The sequence below is a fragment of the Filicampus tigris genome, chromosome 9 (genome assembly GCF_054856515.1).
Source record: "Filicampus tigris isolate MCC_2025a chromosome 9, RoL_Ftig_1.0, whole genome shotgun sequence".
Lineage (NCBI taxonomy): Eukaryota > Metazoa > Chordata > Actinopteri > Syngnathiformes > Syngnathidae > Filicampus > Filicampus tigris.
In genome coordinates this window covers 15208974-15223416 of record NC_141225.1, presented here as the reverse complement: position 1 = coordinate 15223416, position 14443 = coordinate 15208974, and the positions used below count along the sequence as shown (strand labels likewise).

The following is a 14443-nucleotide window of genomic DNA, read 5'->3' as shown; positions in this document are numbered from 1 at the left end:
TTCCAAACACAGTGCTCTAGACAAACAAGCATGTTATAATTTTTCAATATTGTAAAATGTTCACTCAATAGTTAATAGTATGCTCTAAAAACACATTTTGGCTTGTAGATTTGAAATAAAACAACTACTATAGCAACTTAAATATTGTTGTCATTTGTTCTTTTGTATTTTCTGTGGCGTCTTTATGTATTTCTCTAGTCATTTAAGATGGTATTTTGCGATAAATGTAGAGCATTAATAAGGATCTGCCAAAATTAATTCTATCTTTCCAAGATTTTGCAAAATAACTTTACCAGGCAAAATATGTCCTTTCACTGCTTCATTTTTCATTAATAATCTTTCAATTTGCTGGTGTCTTTGTTGTCCTTAGTTGCTGTTCTCCTGAAGGATGACTACTTTGTGCGAGGTGCTGGGTTACCAGGCCGCTTTAAGGCCGAGAAGATCGAATTTCACTGGGGCCAGAGTAATGCATCAGCGGGTTCAGAGCACAGCATCAACGGCAGACGCTTTCCCGTTGAGGTAAAGCATCCTGTCAACATACTACCGTGACAAATATACAACGCCATGAGGAAGAGTCAAGTGAACAAGGAGACTCAATAAATTACCCTTCTAATAGACACGACGCACAGTAACCCCCAAATTCACCTGTTTGTGTTTTTTGTGCTCAGGCTTTAGCCTGGGTTGTTAGTAGAACTTACAAGGAGTCATCTGTAAACCCTTTATTTTCAAGAGTAATGTCGGATGAGTTTGAAATTATATTAGTGTTTTGCAAGTATACACTCTAAAACAGTTGGGTTGAAAATAACACAATTTTGGGTCGAAAATGGACCGATACACAAATTGGGTCAAATTGACAATTTCTTGCATTGTTTTGTACAAAAGTACCTGTTTTTTGGGTTGATTTCTGCAAAAAAAAAAAAAAAAACACAAAAAAAAACAAGATAGTTGGGTTAGATTGACCCAAGTGGGGATCGGTCCATTTTTGACCCAAAATTGTGTTATTTTGAACCCAACTGTTTTTAGAGTGTAGTGTGGAGTATATTCATGGTTCAAACTATTAATATTGGCAAGTAAAAAAATGATAAACTAAAAAGCTATGTGTGAGGGGGTGCATTTTTTTTTGTTGTTGTCTTTTTTTTTGCTAATGGCTATGTTAATTGAAAATTATGTCGATTGATTGTTGACTAATCCTGCCTTGTTGCCATTTAGGCAAATTGAAGTGCACTAATTGAGTGCATCCAGCCAAGGTGCTGATGATTGTGTCTCAATATGGCGTCAGCTGAGACTACATGCAAGGAGGCCAACACTAAAGCACAAGTGCTGGGCAGCATTGTTCTGCACAACAAAACACTGGCATCAAAATAAGCAGTTCCTATACAGATCAGTTTACATTTTATTTTCACTTGTAAGCGATTGCTCAGTGTCTCAGCTACAATGAGATTCTCTGGCTCTTATCTCCTCTCCCAAGCACATCTCCTTTTTGTCGTTTGTCTATTGGATACAACTTCAAAGAGTGCGTGTACTGAGGAAGAGCCAATTCCAGGAAATCTGGGAACGTGTTTAAGCGATGTAAACATCGCGTTGTTTACAATAATGCATGAATATGGATGTCAAACGTAACATATACTCGGCATACGACTATTTATTAAAGGCTATAAAAATTGTAGTGTGTTAATCCTGATAAGCTTCATTTAGCCTTTGTGGAGGTTTGCACTCTACCTTACAGCCTATCTACTGATTTTAATTAAATAGCACAAATTCCACTTCATTATTATTTCATCGAGTTGTTGGAGGTAGAGGTTTTGTGCGGAAACCGAATAGGTTGAAAGGGACATTGATTCCCACTCTGGAAATGTCTTTTGTTGTTTTTCATTGAAGGTCACAATATACTCTTAAGACGACAGAAACAAAGGGACAAAAGGAGAGGACACAAAAGAAGTACTGCAGTGGAATGAACAGTAATGTTTTCAGTCTGAAACTATTTCGGATGGATTATGAACAAAATGTACTTTTTTTGCATTCACTACCTCTTTCCTACTCAAATGTGTTCAATTGTGTTTTAAATATTGAGTATTTTACAGTTCTTACCAAAATATTGCTTCAGTAATTGGTCATAAATAAGAGGGCGTGAAAGCTGTGGTTACTCTGTGGCCCTTTCGTCTGCAGCTGCATTGCTCGAGTCCTTGTGTGCGTCTTTCGTTGGCGTCTCCGCACACACAGCTTTTGATCCTGAATGTCTCTATAATTAGATGAGTTTTTGCATTGCCATTTTGCATTCAGCGTCTTGAGGTTGTATACAGCGCAGCTCTTTTGATCATGTGCCTCCAAATAAGTAGATACACAGCTGTTAGAAAAAGCTAAAAAACGATCATAAATTTGATAATTAATTTCAAATATACAGTTTTTGGCACATGGTGGTTTCGCTTAGAGGAGCATTTTTGCTTGATAGGGACGGGCTTGAAAGAATGATGCGTGTTTAATGTGAAGCTCATATTTTATCCTCTATCAGGTTCATAATGAGTGCGTACTTAAAATACCTCATTAATTTTGTTAACATGTATTTCATGTCCATAAAACACAGTAGTTGGCTGGACATGTTGTTATGGCAGTTAACGTGACCAAAAACCATCCAATTACATACACAAACGGCAACAGAACAAAAAGTTTCATTAGTATATATCCCATTTAAAGTAGTTGATGAGACATTTCGGTGCATTTCTCCCTAAAACCACATTAACATGCGTAGGTGCATATTAGCTCCCGCACAGAATTGGAAAAATGGAAAACTGCCATATAGACACCTGGATTCTCAGAAAGGGCCACATGCATCCCAACACATATGTAAAGTTGTCTTCGGGCAGTAGGTCAACCCAAGCGGAAGTCAACCCAAATATGTTTGGGTTGGCTTCCGCTTCAAGCTTAATTTTATCACGCCTTGCATTTGTTTTGTATTTCTCAGCTTATATGACCTCGGATGTTGAGTTTCAGCGCTCCAATCCGCAGCCACCTCCAGCTCCGAGAGGCGTAGCTCATACTGTAAAAAGCATTCCGATGTTTCTCCCACCTGCCAGCCTCGAGCATTAGACCACATGTACATTTATCCATCGGGTTCTGCTGGAAAGACAAATTGTGTCACAGTACTATATGGACCCTGCTGGCTTTTGTAACATGGTCATGTAGTAAAATAAACAAAGGGGCTGCTTGGTCGGTGGCTCCCGAGCTTGACATTAATACAAACACACAGGCTCTTACATGAGAGTGGAGTGGACAAATCGATAGGCGGCCCACCTGTTTGCGCAAACAGCACGATGAAAAATGAATCGGTTGATTTGTTTTTCCCGGAGGGTTCCATTGGGAGATCTTTTCATATAATATACTGTATTAGCGTGTCGCGCAGCTTAGAAGAATTTTACATTGCAAGCTGCACCTTGGAAATGTGCTGGCATGCACATATATGCTGTTTGTATATCATACGTGTAATGTGAACTACTGTGAATATATTTGGAAAGTCATGCATTATGAGTGGAAATGGAATTACAATAAGTCTGTGTCTTTGACACTACATCAACATTCATCACTGTAGGACAAGACTGATCGTGTCTTATGTTTATATGAGTAGGATGTTTTGCATTTGGATTATGTTGCTTGTAGCCCAACTATAACAGCCATTCAGCTCCGTCGACACACAAGCGAACGTGTGAAGTAGAATTGTGTTGTTATTGTTATTGTGCTACTCATACTTGAGGTGATTTTGCATGCAGGATATTATGGACATTTGACAATGTCATTGATTGACTATGGTAGTTATTTTATTTTACGCTAATTAGTACTGCTGGGTAAACCTGGTGTGTAAAAGAATCTCTCAGTGTTCTGAACTCCTGTTTCTATGCCAGTGTTGGGTAACCCATATTTTTCAGACAATTGCGCAAATCACCACTGTTTAACCGACTATTAACCCCTCAATAGACAAGAGACAGGACAAGCGCTTGGAATTAAATGAGAGATATAATTTCATAAAAACTTGCATGCTAGGAGATTGTTCAAATACAACCTGATGGCTGCCCTAATAAGTGTTTTGTCTATTTCTCCTTAGGCAAGGTTAACACACACATGAATAGGCAGTTATCATGTGCCTCCTGCAACTGCCCCCCCACCACCCCGAACCCCCCCCCCCCCCCCCCAACCACAGACATCTTGCTTTGTCTCACAGCAAAGTGATAACACACTATTAGAGCGAATAGTCGGCTTTTTCACAGAACACAGAGCAAAAGATTATGAGGTTATAGTTAACATTTTATAAGTGCAAAGCTATGCATATTTCCAAAATGTACTTGTACATGACATATAGTACCATCTTATTCTACCCATATTGTACATCTGGCAAAACAGGCTGTAGCTGCAATCATATTTTTTTTCAATCCAGATTACTTTTTATCATTTCGTATCATTCGATAAGACAGTCCCAAATATTTATATTTGTGTATTTATATTTGTAACGTCTCACAATTGATGGTCAAATGTGGCCCAATTATCATTTGCTTATTATACCCATACCTACTGCGTAATACAGACGTATGAGCATTTTATTCTTTTAATGCCGGCGTGCCTTTTTTAAACGACTCAAAATCATTTCACGTTGGTGTAGCCGTACGTACAGTAGAGCGATTATATGTGACACTCAATTCTTGGTGAAAAGTGAAGCCACTGCACTGGCCAGTTGGACGCGGGGTAGGATACTTGCGTGGGATTGAAGTGAGAGAATCATACTGTGTTTAAGACAAAACATTTACCAACAAACAGCTCTGGTAGCAGGAGTTACAAAGAATGTAAGACCTTGCCTCCCACACACTTATTTCTTATTGTCTTCTTATCGCGCCTCAACACCTCGCCATCATGGGAAATGATGCCAAGCATGAGAAGCTTTTCATCCATTCCCACTTAAATTGGAATGTAGAATCTGGCTGTGCACACACTTTGAGCTGAGGAAAGGATGTGTGTTTTTGGCCAAATTTAGACCAAAGAATAACTTAATAAATGTGGACATCACGAAGTGCTCCATGGAGTGAAAGGAGGACTAGAGGTAAATAATTGAGCTCAAATGTTTTTCTCTTTTTTTTTTTTTTTTCTTTTTCGCCTTTCAGTTTGCACTTACAATTTGTTATAACTCTTGTAAAGATGCATATTATTCTCACTGCTGGGCGCTGTGTACGCGCTGATGGAAGCACCATGGGAAAATGCGTGAGTTTGGTTAGACCACCTGTGCATCTTAAAAATCAACAAGTTGAACAGGGGATTAGCATCAGATCCGAAGAAGACGAAATGAAGCATGCAGTCGTGCACGTCAAGTGGCGTGCTTTCAGCAACATTTACTTTTAGGGCCCGCTATGAAAGTGTTTTGTAATTGAATACCGTGTTTTCCAAAGTACACTGTTAACAAGTGCAGGTCACAAAAGCCCATCTCTGTGGCTAAATGGAAAACCCAAGGGGGGCCCATTTAATTGTGTGATGTAGTTAATACCATGTGACAGCCAAAGAATGGCGAGCTCTCCTTCTTGCTGCCGGTCCCAGACAACAAATTAGTTGCACTTTTAAGGCTGTGGTTAAAGCAACTGGTGTAAATCATCTGATTTTGGTTACTCTCTTCTTATTCTGTCTCATTTACACAACCGTGGATCCAAACTTAGTTTTATACTCAAGTCTCCTGCTTCTTGCATATTGTCAGCAGGGCCACTTGCAGCGCTCTCAAAGTTTTTCCTTTGAAAGCTGTGCTCTTAAATTAAATCAACATCTAGGACCTTTTTCTTATTGGCAATTAACTTGGTTCAGTGACATGAAAGGCTTCTTCAAATTAAAGAGTCTCTAGACTGTGATGATGGATAGGTCCAATTACTACCTTTACAATCATTTGCTGATTTTGATCATCACCACGTGTCATTATGTGTCTGCTTGGAAATGAAAGCAATCAAATTCTTTTTGATAGCAAATGGAGGCTTGACAGGTGTTCTGTACTCTTTCTATGATGGTTTTCACATTTACAGCCACACATTTTAAGCTTTGTTGTGGAACCAGAAACAGTGTTGCGGGTGATTTAAGGTAATTGGGAGCACTGATGAGAAGCGTTTTTATTCTCTTAGATCTCCCTGCAGGAAAAGAGCACATTCCTACAGTCTTGCCTGTCTCTGTAAGCACTGTAGCCCTGAGGAACGGGACATGGTATTTCTGAAGCATCCTCCAGCGGTGGCAGAACACAAAAAGGAATGGCACACATTATAGGAGATTTATGGGAGTGATAAATACACCCTCCTTTATACACCTTTAAAAAAAAAAAAAAAAAAAAAAGCCTTTCATCAGCTTCCCAGCAGTGTGCGGTGTGTGTGTGAGGAGGGATTTATGAGAGGACAGTTAGCTCTCCTTGTCCACTCCTCAAAGCGATGTATGCTCTGTCTCCCATCCCAGATGCAGATCTACCTTTACAATTCCGATGACTTTGACAGCCTCAGCGCGGCCATCAAGGAGAGACGCATCGTTGCCGCCATGTCGGTCTTCTTTGAGGTAAAGTACCAACAAGACCACAACGCGCACGACACAAAGCGCTTGTCGTCGCCTTGTAATAAACAACCCTGCGCTGAGAGGAAAGCGCACAAAAAGCCGTGTTCCAATTTTGGGACTGCATCATTCGGCGCAGCGCCGGTGGATGTCAGCACAGTGCAGAGTCTCTCCCAATTCAAAGGCTGCTTCGAATGTGCCCTTCTTTTCCGTAACATAGTAGCATAAGGGTAAGTGTGCCAATGTGATACATTAGGCACTCCCATTTAACAAGGGTTGGCATAGCTTTAAGAAGTACCTCCGTAAATTGCATTGGTTGGGTCCTCCGAAGGCTGCATCCCATGAATTGGGATCGCCTCACGCATCTGTTTATGGTATCACATTCTTCTTTGTTAAATTTATTGGTGGTGACACATTTTAGTTGCCGCAGCTCTCGCCATCACATCTACATGGGCTGTAGTGCAGTGTTTCCCAACTTTTATTGAGCCGTGGCATCCATTTTACGTGAGAGACAATCTCACAGTTCCAACAAACGAGAATGCCCCTGAGTATGAATACTGAAATAGCGCTGATCTTGTCTCAAGTTACTCCTCACAAGTCGCCTTAGTGTCACATTTGAGCCTGTTTAATTGAAGACAAAGCTGATATACTCACAAGAGGCGACGACTTGAGAGTATTCTGTTGAATGCCAGCTAATGGAAGAGCATTTAGTTGTTCTGACTGTCACTATATGTCGCTGCCCTTGATAGGTGAAAAAAGATATTGGAAATTCATAAATAATATTTCACTGCTGTAGTAGATGCATGTTCAGGGTTTGCCACCCAAACTGCACTGCGGCTTAATTTAACTTTACCCATTGGTGGAAACAAGGTAGTCCATATTTTTTTAGATAGTGAGTAAACATGGAATCAATTAACAGACAAAAGAAAACTCGTTACATCAATTAAAATGCTGCACTGTGCCCCCCCCCCCCCCCCCCCCCCCCAAAAAAAAATGTCGCTCCCACCAGTTTGTTGCTTATTTACAGAGACGCTATAAATTGTTCCTGCCAGGTCTGAGCACACCGGCTCTTGATATATAACAGCGGTCCTAATTTCTACTTACTGTAAGAACACCCTCGAGATTTATGTACCTTGGAAAAGCATTCACAAGGACTGACAGCTTCAGGGTCTACAGCGGTGTTACACACTAATTTCTATTAGCGGTATTTGTGCAATTGATGGTAGGTGATCAATGTGCACTAACGTTCTGCTTAATGGCACACAGACAAGGGTCAATGATCTAGTGGAGTGGGATGGGGCGAGGGGGGTTAAGGGGCTTTAACGGGAACACAGGTGTTCTGAATGTGGGTCTACCATCAGACAGTGATGGACCGTGTTATGTAGCAGCACCTAAATGCCTCTGTTGGGCCCTGACAGCCCTATTGCTTACTGCAATTAGCACCCCCATACACAATCCGCTGAGTAGCATTTTACACAGCGAGGGGTTGAAGTACATGTACACGCACGTACATACACATTGGCTCAGATTTACCATTTCCAATCAATGAGAGGAGTCTTCCTGAGCTCCCCAAAGGCCTATTAATGGCCTCTAAGGTGTGTGCATTATCCACATTCAGCATTCACTTCCACGTAATTATTCTCTTCAGACTGACCTGAATTAATGTTAAGCATGGGAAGATCAGTCCCTGCTTCACAATACTTTTTTTTTTGTGGTCTGTTCTCATCCCCCTATGTAGGACATAGATAATGTTGCACAAAGTGAATCCGAGCACTTACGGCCAGATTTTGTGACCATAAAGAGAGGACAAATGATATTTTTCCTCTTGAGATTTTCTATTCCTACATGGTTGTTAAATTACAAAAGTCACATTGAGTAACGGCAACCAAAGCAGCCTCATAAAACACGTAAAATAATCAGATGTCTCCAAGGATACATTCATTCATTTCTAAATTCAGAAATGGTCATACCCTTGAGTTGAACTGAATTTTTATTGATGGCATAAGAAAGTGGCGTAAGACTCTGAAGTTGCTAAGGATACTTTTAGTCTCAACTAAAAATCTGGACCCCAAACTGGGTCGTGGGCATCCAGTAAAAACAAATCATAAGGTTTATGATGACAGTACTGACATGCGACTCACTGTTCCTTCCTTTACTGCTGTGTAAGTCTAAGTACCGTCAGTAATATAGTGATACTTATAATAGACTCTGACATGTTCCAACCTATGTGCCAATGTGTACGAGCGGGACTATTTTGTAAACTAAGGACCCCGCGTGCAATGTAACATTTAACTTGAAAGCTTGGATTTGCCTTGAATTTGGAAAATAAGATTATTTGAACAGGCATTAGTATGAAAAGAAACAAACATGCAACCTATTCGGTAAAGTGTTTTAATAAAAAGAAGAGATCAGTGCCAAGATACAAGTGAAATTTTGCGCAATTGTGCTATTTAATTTTAATCTATGTACATGCAGTGGTGAGGTTAATCTTCATTTTCTTAATACGTGACTCTAAAAGGCAATGCAATGTAGTTTTGTTTTTTCAGAAAAAAAAAAACCTATAATTTGGGTCCCTGTGTGACAACAATTGAAAACGAATGATTTAGAGTGATGCAAGTAGTGCATTTTCCCATCATCAGCGATATCAGACATTTGCAAAATGTCACTCATCCATAAACCGTTAGGCAGCAAATTGGTTGTCTTTGACACGACAATGAAAGTTTTGGGTTGTTTTCTAATGATATCGTCCAAGGGAACAATATATACTGAATAATCTTAAGTGTGATTTTTTTTTTTTTTTTTTTTTTTTTTAACAAATGTTGTCATGAAACCCCAACCATCAGTTATTGTCCCAGTGTTGCTATCATTTGTAATCTCTTGTGTCTCAACGTTTCTTGCAGCTCGGGCATAAAGATAACCCAGCTGTAGAGCCTATCATCCAGGGCTTGAAAGGCGTAGTACATCATGGTAAGTAATTAAGAGTAAAATAATGAAATAAATAAATAAATTGTGCCTTGTGCGCAACACTCGTTCACCTCCAGAGAAACAACGGATGCTGGCCTTATTTCCAGCAGCTCAGACGTTTCCCCACATACTTTGAGTCCCAAATTAGACTGTGAAGACAAGATTTGAGCAAGCGATTAACATCAAAAGGAGGCAAAAAAAATGCCGCCTCTGCCTTGGCTGTCGTGCCTACCACCGATGGTGTCCTCCTCGGAGCTCCTCATGCAGCGGCGGAAGTATTTATTACGTATGGGCTTCAATTAATGGGCTCTCATGTACGCGGTGCGTCCTGTAAAGGCTCATGTTCACAGTTAACGATTCAAGGCTTGTGTTGCCTTGAAGGTACTCTTAAATTATTGCTTCCCTGTCAGCTTTACTGTATGCATGAATTCTGAAGACGAGCAGATGTGTTAGCATTGCATGTTCTTCACCGCAGCTGCGGGGTGCACGGCTGATTTGTTTACATTGACACATATGACTTGTTCTACAACCCGCTGCTGATTGTCTCTGTGTCGGTATATCGTACGCCAACGAGGAGGCATGGACACGGACGAGCACGCGCACATTAATTGTCGCTAGAGTAGTTAAGTCTCTTCTAAATGTATTTTTCCACTCGCCAAAGGACTTTGGGTGCAGTTGTTAACAACGAAATGCACCTCGAGTTGTATTCTTGGAATAAACAAGCTCACACCAAACGCGCGCGCAATAACTTTTATAAAAGCTTGAGCGAGTTGACTTCAGAATCAGAAATGGTTCCATTTGTTCCAATGAAATTTTAGCACTTAAGACTCCTTCTAAGTAATCACAAAGGATGGAAGATGCTCCATCCTCCCCGGATGCTTTGGCTATGCCTATCAATTACCGTTCACACTTGTAATTTTTGTCAGGTTTTTGTTGTTCTTTTTAACCCTGATTGCAAAAATACATCAATTCAGACTTGTGAAGTTGCTGCACCATTTCATGGTTAGATGATTGGGACACTACAATTTCAGACAACAACAATTGACCGTTGGAGTAGAATAACACTGTGAAAAGGTTGGGTTTTTTTTGTGTGGGGTTTTTTTCTTTTTCATGTTTAATAATTGTAGTGCAATAGTCCTGGCAGGAAGGATGACATAATCTTTTCTTTTAACTTTGATATTGATTTGTTATTTATCCTAGTTTATGAAAGTTTGAAGTTAGAGTTTGACTCACCTTTTGCTCTCTGACCAGATACTAACATACACAAGACAAAGACAATACATAACGCGCACTGTAGGCAAGCTGACATTATACATGGCTGCTACGCTGCTAGCATGATTTTTTTTTTCTTAATGGAGTGTTACCATAACAAAAATTGAATCGGTTTGAAATGTTTTTTTTTTGTACTCCTTTAAAGTTCTGCTGCATGTCAACAAATGATTTTACTAAACATGTTTGTTTTCTGACTGTATACTGCAATCAGAATGCAACTCAATACGAGCATCACAGAGACACTTGCATGGCTGTAGGTAAAGTCTCGTTATAATTTTCGCCAGCTTATTTAGCTCAACAATGGATGTTCGTGTATTACTCCGCAGTGTTTGTCCTCAAAGTGAGGGTGTGGCGTTTTTTCGGCTTACTTCCTGCTGGCGACTGAGCACTCCTTGCCTGCTCCCCTGCTAAGGCAACTTTCCAGTTGCTCATTATCCCACAGTCATCCGTCTATCAGCATCGGAGTGGCCCATGAGCGATAGGGCACGTACGCTGCCAGAACACAGGGGTGGGGGGGTGGTGGGGGAAACGGCAAATACTGAATTTGATTCCACGCTTCCAGCACCTCCTATCAAATGCAACCCACCGCACCCCAAACTGCTGTTAAGATAAGGTCATGGGCAAATAGATGTGACATAAACACGCTCCTTATATGGTTTCAGAGGTTAGGACAAGCCCACTGGCATAGCCCCGCACATCGTATTTGCGCGAGATAAAGGGATCTCCCCGTGTGTCACAAAGCGATTCTTGTTTGTTTGGTTTGCCTAGCCTGGTTCTGATCAGATAGAGCCCATCTAGAAATCATTCGTATCCCTCCTAATCCCCGTGTCCACAGTTGTTCCGTGGTGCAGAACAGGCTAGCACCCAGCCTCAGATCAGTGCCAGAGCGTACAATTTTACCTGACTGAGCTCCCTCTGCTCATCTCCCTCAGCCATCTGAGCACACAGCTCTCTGGTGATGGAGCTGCTTTCAAATGAGGGCGAGTGAGATGAAATCAGCTGAAAATAGGCATACGTTTAACTCTAGACATGCGTGGTATTAAAGATAAAGGTCTTTTGGCTGCTAAACAACTCGGTGCTCTTCTTGTGTTCTACCCAGAAAAGGAGACCAACCTCAGGTCGTTCGTCCTGAGGGACCTGCTGCCGTCATCAGTGGATAGCTATTACCGATATACCGGCTCTCTGACCATGCCGCCTTGCAGCAAGGTGGTGGAGTGGATCATCTTCTCCAGGCCCGTATATTTGTCCCACTCGCAGGTTCGTTCAGCGCACACACTCGCATGCCCAGACAGATTATTCTCCACGCACGGTCAGATCCCATTTGCACACTGCCAGTGGATGCCGTTGAAGGCACACGCAGCACTTCCTCTCATCTTTCCGCCTCTTTGTCTGTCCCTCCCGCAAGTCTTTTGCATAGGAAACCGAGGCTTTTACTGTCGCGGTCCTTGGGGGACAACTTTAGTCACAATTTAGAACTGTGCTCATGCTGGGAAATGGCTCTTAAGTCCCCTTATCATTCTGAGGGTTGTCTTTATATGGTAAACATTTAGTTCATTTACCTGCCTTTTAAAGTGTACCGTTTTGCTGCACTCATGTGCACATTATACCTCCTTGCGCACCTTAATAGATACAGTGGTGCCTCGACTCTAGAGTCTAATTCATTCCGTGGCCGTGCTCGTAACTCATAACACTCATCTCAAAGCATCTTTCCCCGTTGAAACGTGTGGACGTGCCATTAATATATTCCAGCACTCACAAAACACCCCCAGAGAAAATTGTAGCATATTAATTGATAAGAAATATAGCACTCTACAGTATTTTACTTCATAAAGACATACAGTAATAACTGGAATGCTAGTCTTGTGCCAGTTGTAATCAAATGGAATGTAAAGAGCAAGCAATTTTGCATCATGTGTTGTCATTCAATGGGTCTTCTTTTGACGTGTGCACTTTGGCCACCAGAGGACAGTATAATACAGACATAGCTGTACTACACTTAGATTTGATAGTGTTACATACAGAAAACAGTTATAACCAAGCAGCAGGCATACTGGTTATTTTTCTCAAAGGATAACAAATATATGCCTCGGAGTATGGTTTTATTGCCTGCCTACATGTGTTGCTGCACTGTTTGTGTTCAAATATATCACTGTATTATTAAAGGTGCTTTTAAAATGGTATTATTTTTTTGTCATCCTATGGGTGCCCATAAAGTGTTCTTCTTTCTGCACATACCTCAGGCTACTTTTGCCTTGTTTTTATTTTGAGAGGTAATGCATTCCAAATCATGTTTTGCACTTTTTACTGATCCCCTGTGCGGGCATTTTGCTATAATTCCTGTGTTAGCCAGCCTAATATCCTCTAGAGTCCTCTGCACTGTAGAAATGTGCCGGGCTCAGTGGAATTTTGTTCTCCAGCAGCAGTATTGACCACGGCTACAATGTTTGTGGCGCCACACGCAGTCTTTTTATGAACCTGTAATTCACCTCTGCAAGCATGCATCGGGCACATTGATTCCACACTACCTCTGCGGTGTAGTCATTATTGCATGTGCTAACAGATCCGTCATGCCAATCAATGGCTGCAAATTTAGCCTATTGAGAAGTTACAACTCCATAGGTGGTGATGATAATAATTAAGGCGTGCGCCTGATGTTGCTCAGGGTGTTAATGTTTCTGGCTAGTATTGTGCTCCAGTTGTGAATAGTCAACTAATGGCGAGCAAGTTGCATATGTGCTCCGCAGGCACACAGGAGAAAAATATTCATATTGTTTTCCTCCATGCAGCTGGAGGCCTTCTACTCCATATTTACAACAGAGCAACAGGACCACGTCAAGTCTGTGGAGTATCTGAGGAACAACTTCCGTCCCCTGCAGGACCTTGAGAACAGGAAAGTGTTCAAGTCTGCAGTGACAGATGCCTGGCAGAAAGACTTGACTGACATTCACGGGAGCAGTCATGGCACCGAGGCATCAAGAGGTGAGCTACGATCTACTGTACACCAGCATTAGCAGTATCTATATTGCCCTTAGCTATGTCATTTATTAAGATTTAAACTAAGGATGGCCCCACTTGATCAACTGTGGGGAAACTTAATGGCAATTTTTAACTTTTTTTCTTTAATTTCCATCGATTATATTTGATGAGCTTGGTCAGTCTCTCTGCACAGACGAATTGCCACACAGTGAACCCAATGAGAAGAAGATACACTTTTACTGTACCTCGTACACAAGCTTTAAACATAATTAAAACTAGGCTTGCAACGATCAATCATTTTAGGACAGTTTTATATTTAACAAGGTCTGTAAATGATGAACCTATTATCAAACAAAAATTGCAAATCATTTGTTTCACCTTTAACTAAAACACACTAAACATATTGTAAATGTTTTTGAACCCAACAAAGAATAAAGCTCTGAAAATAATGCTCACGAGTTAACACCTCCTAATGACGATATAGACCAGTTTAGTTATGTCTTTCGCTCACTCTGCTTCTAATAGCTTTCGGGAATAAGAGAATCGCGTATACGGTCCTGATGTCACAGGAATGCGCGGTAAAGACGGTTTGTTCCGGAATTTTGGAATAAGTGGTTTTTCATGCGCGCCGATCGGATTATCAGTAGACGGTAAACCACCCCTCTCGTTTGGAATAAAATCCAAA

At 41.0% G+C, this 14443-nt stretch overlaps 1 protein-coding gene across 2 annotated transcripts in view; it reads left to right on the top strand.

Annotated features, from left to right (window-relative positions):
• The window catches only part of LOC147142205 (receptor-type tyrosine-protein phosphatase gamma-like), a 104430-nt gene that overhangs the window by 62080 nt on the left and 27907 nt on the right, over positions 1–14443 (top strand). For both annotated transcript variants that reach the window (XM_086040719.1, XM_086040720.1), the window contains 5 exons: positions 371–519; positions 6457–6552; positions 9447–9513; positions 11882–12039; positions 13569–13761. In XM_086040719.1, the coding sequence (XP_085896845.1) occupies positions 371–519; positions 6457–6552; positions 9447–9513; positions 11882–12039; positions 13569–13761 (663 nt within the window). The remainder of the gene's footprint in view (positions 1–370; positions 520–6456; positions 6553–9446; positions 9514–11881; positions 12040–13568; positions 13762–14443) is intronic.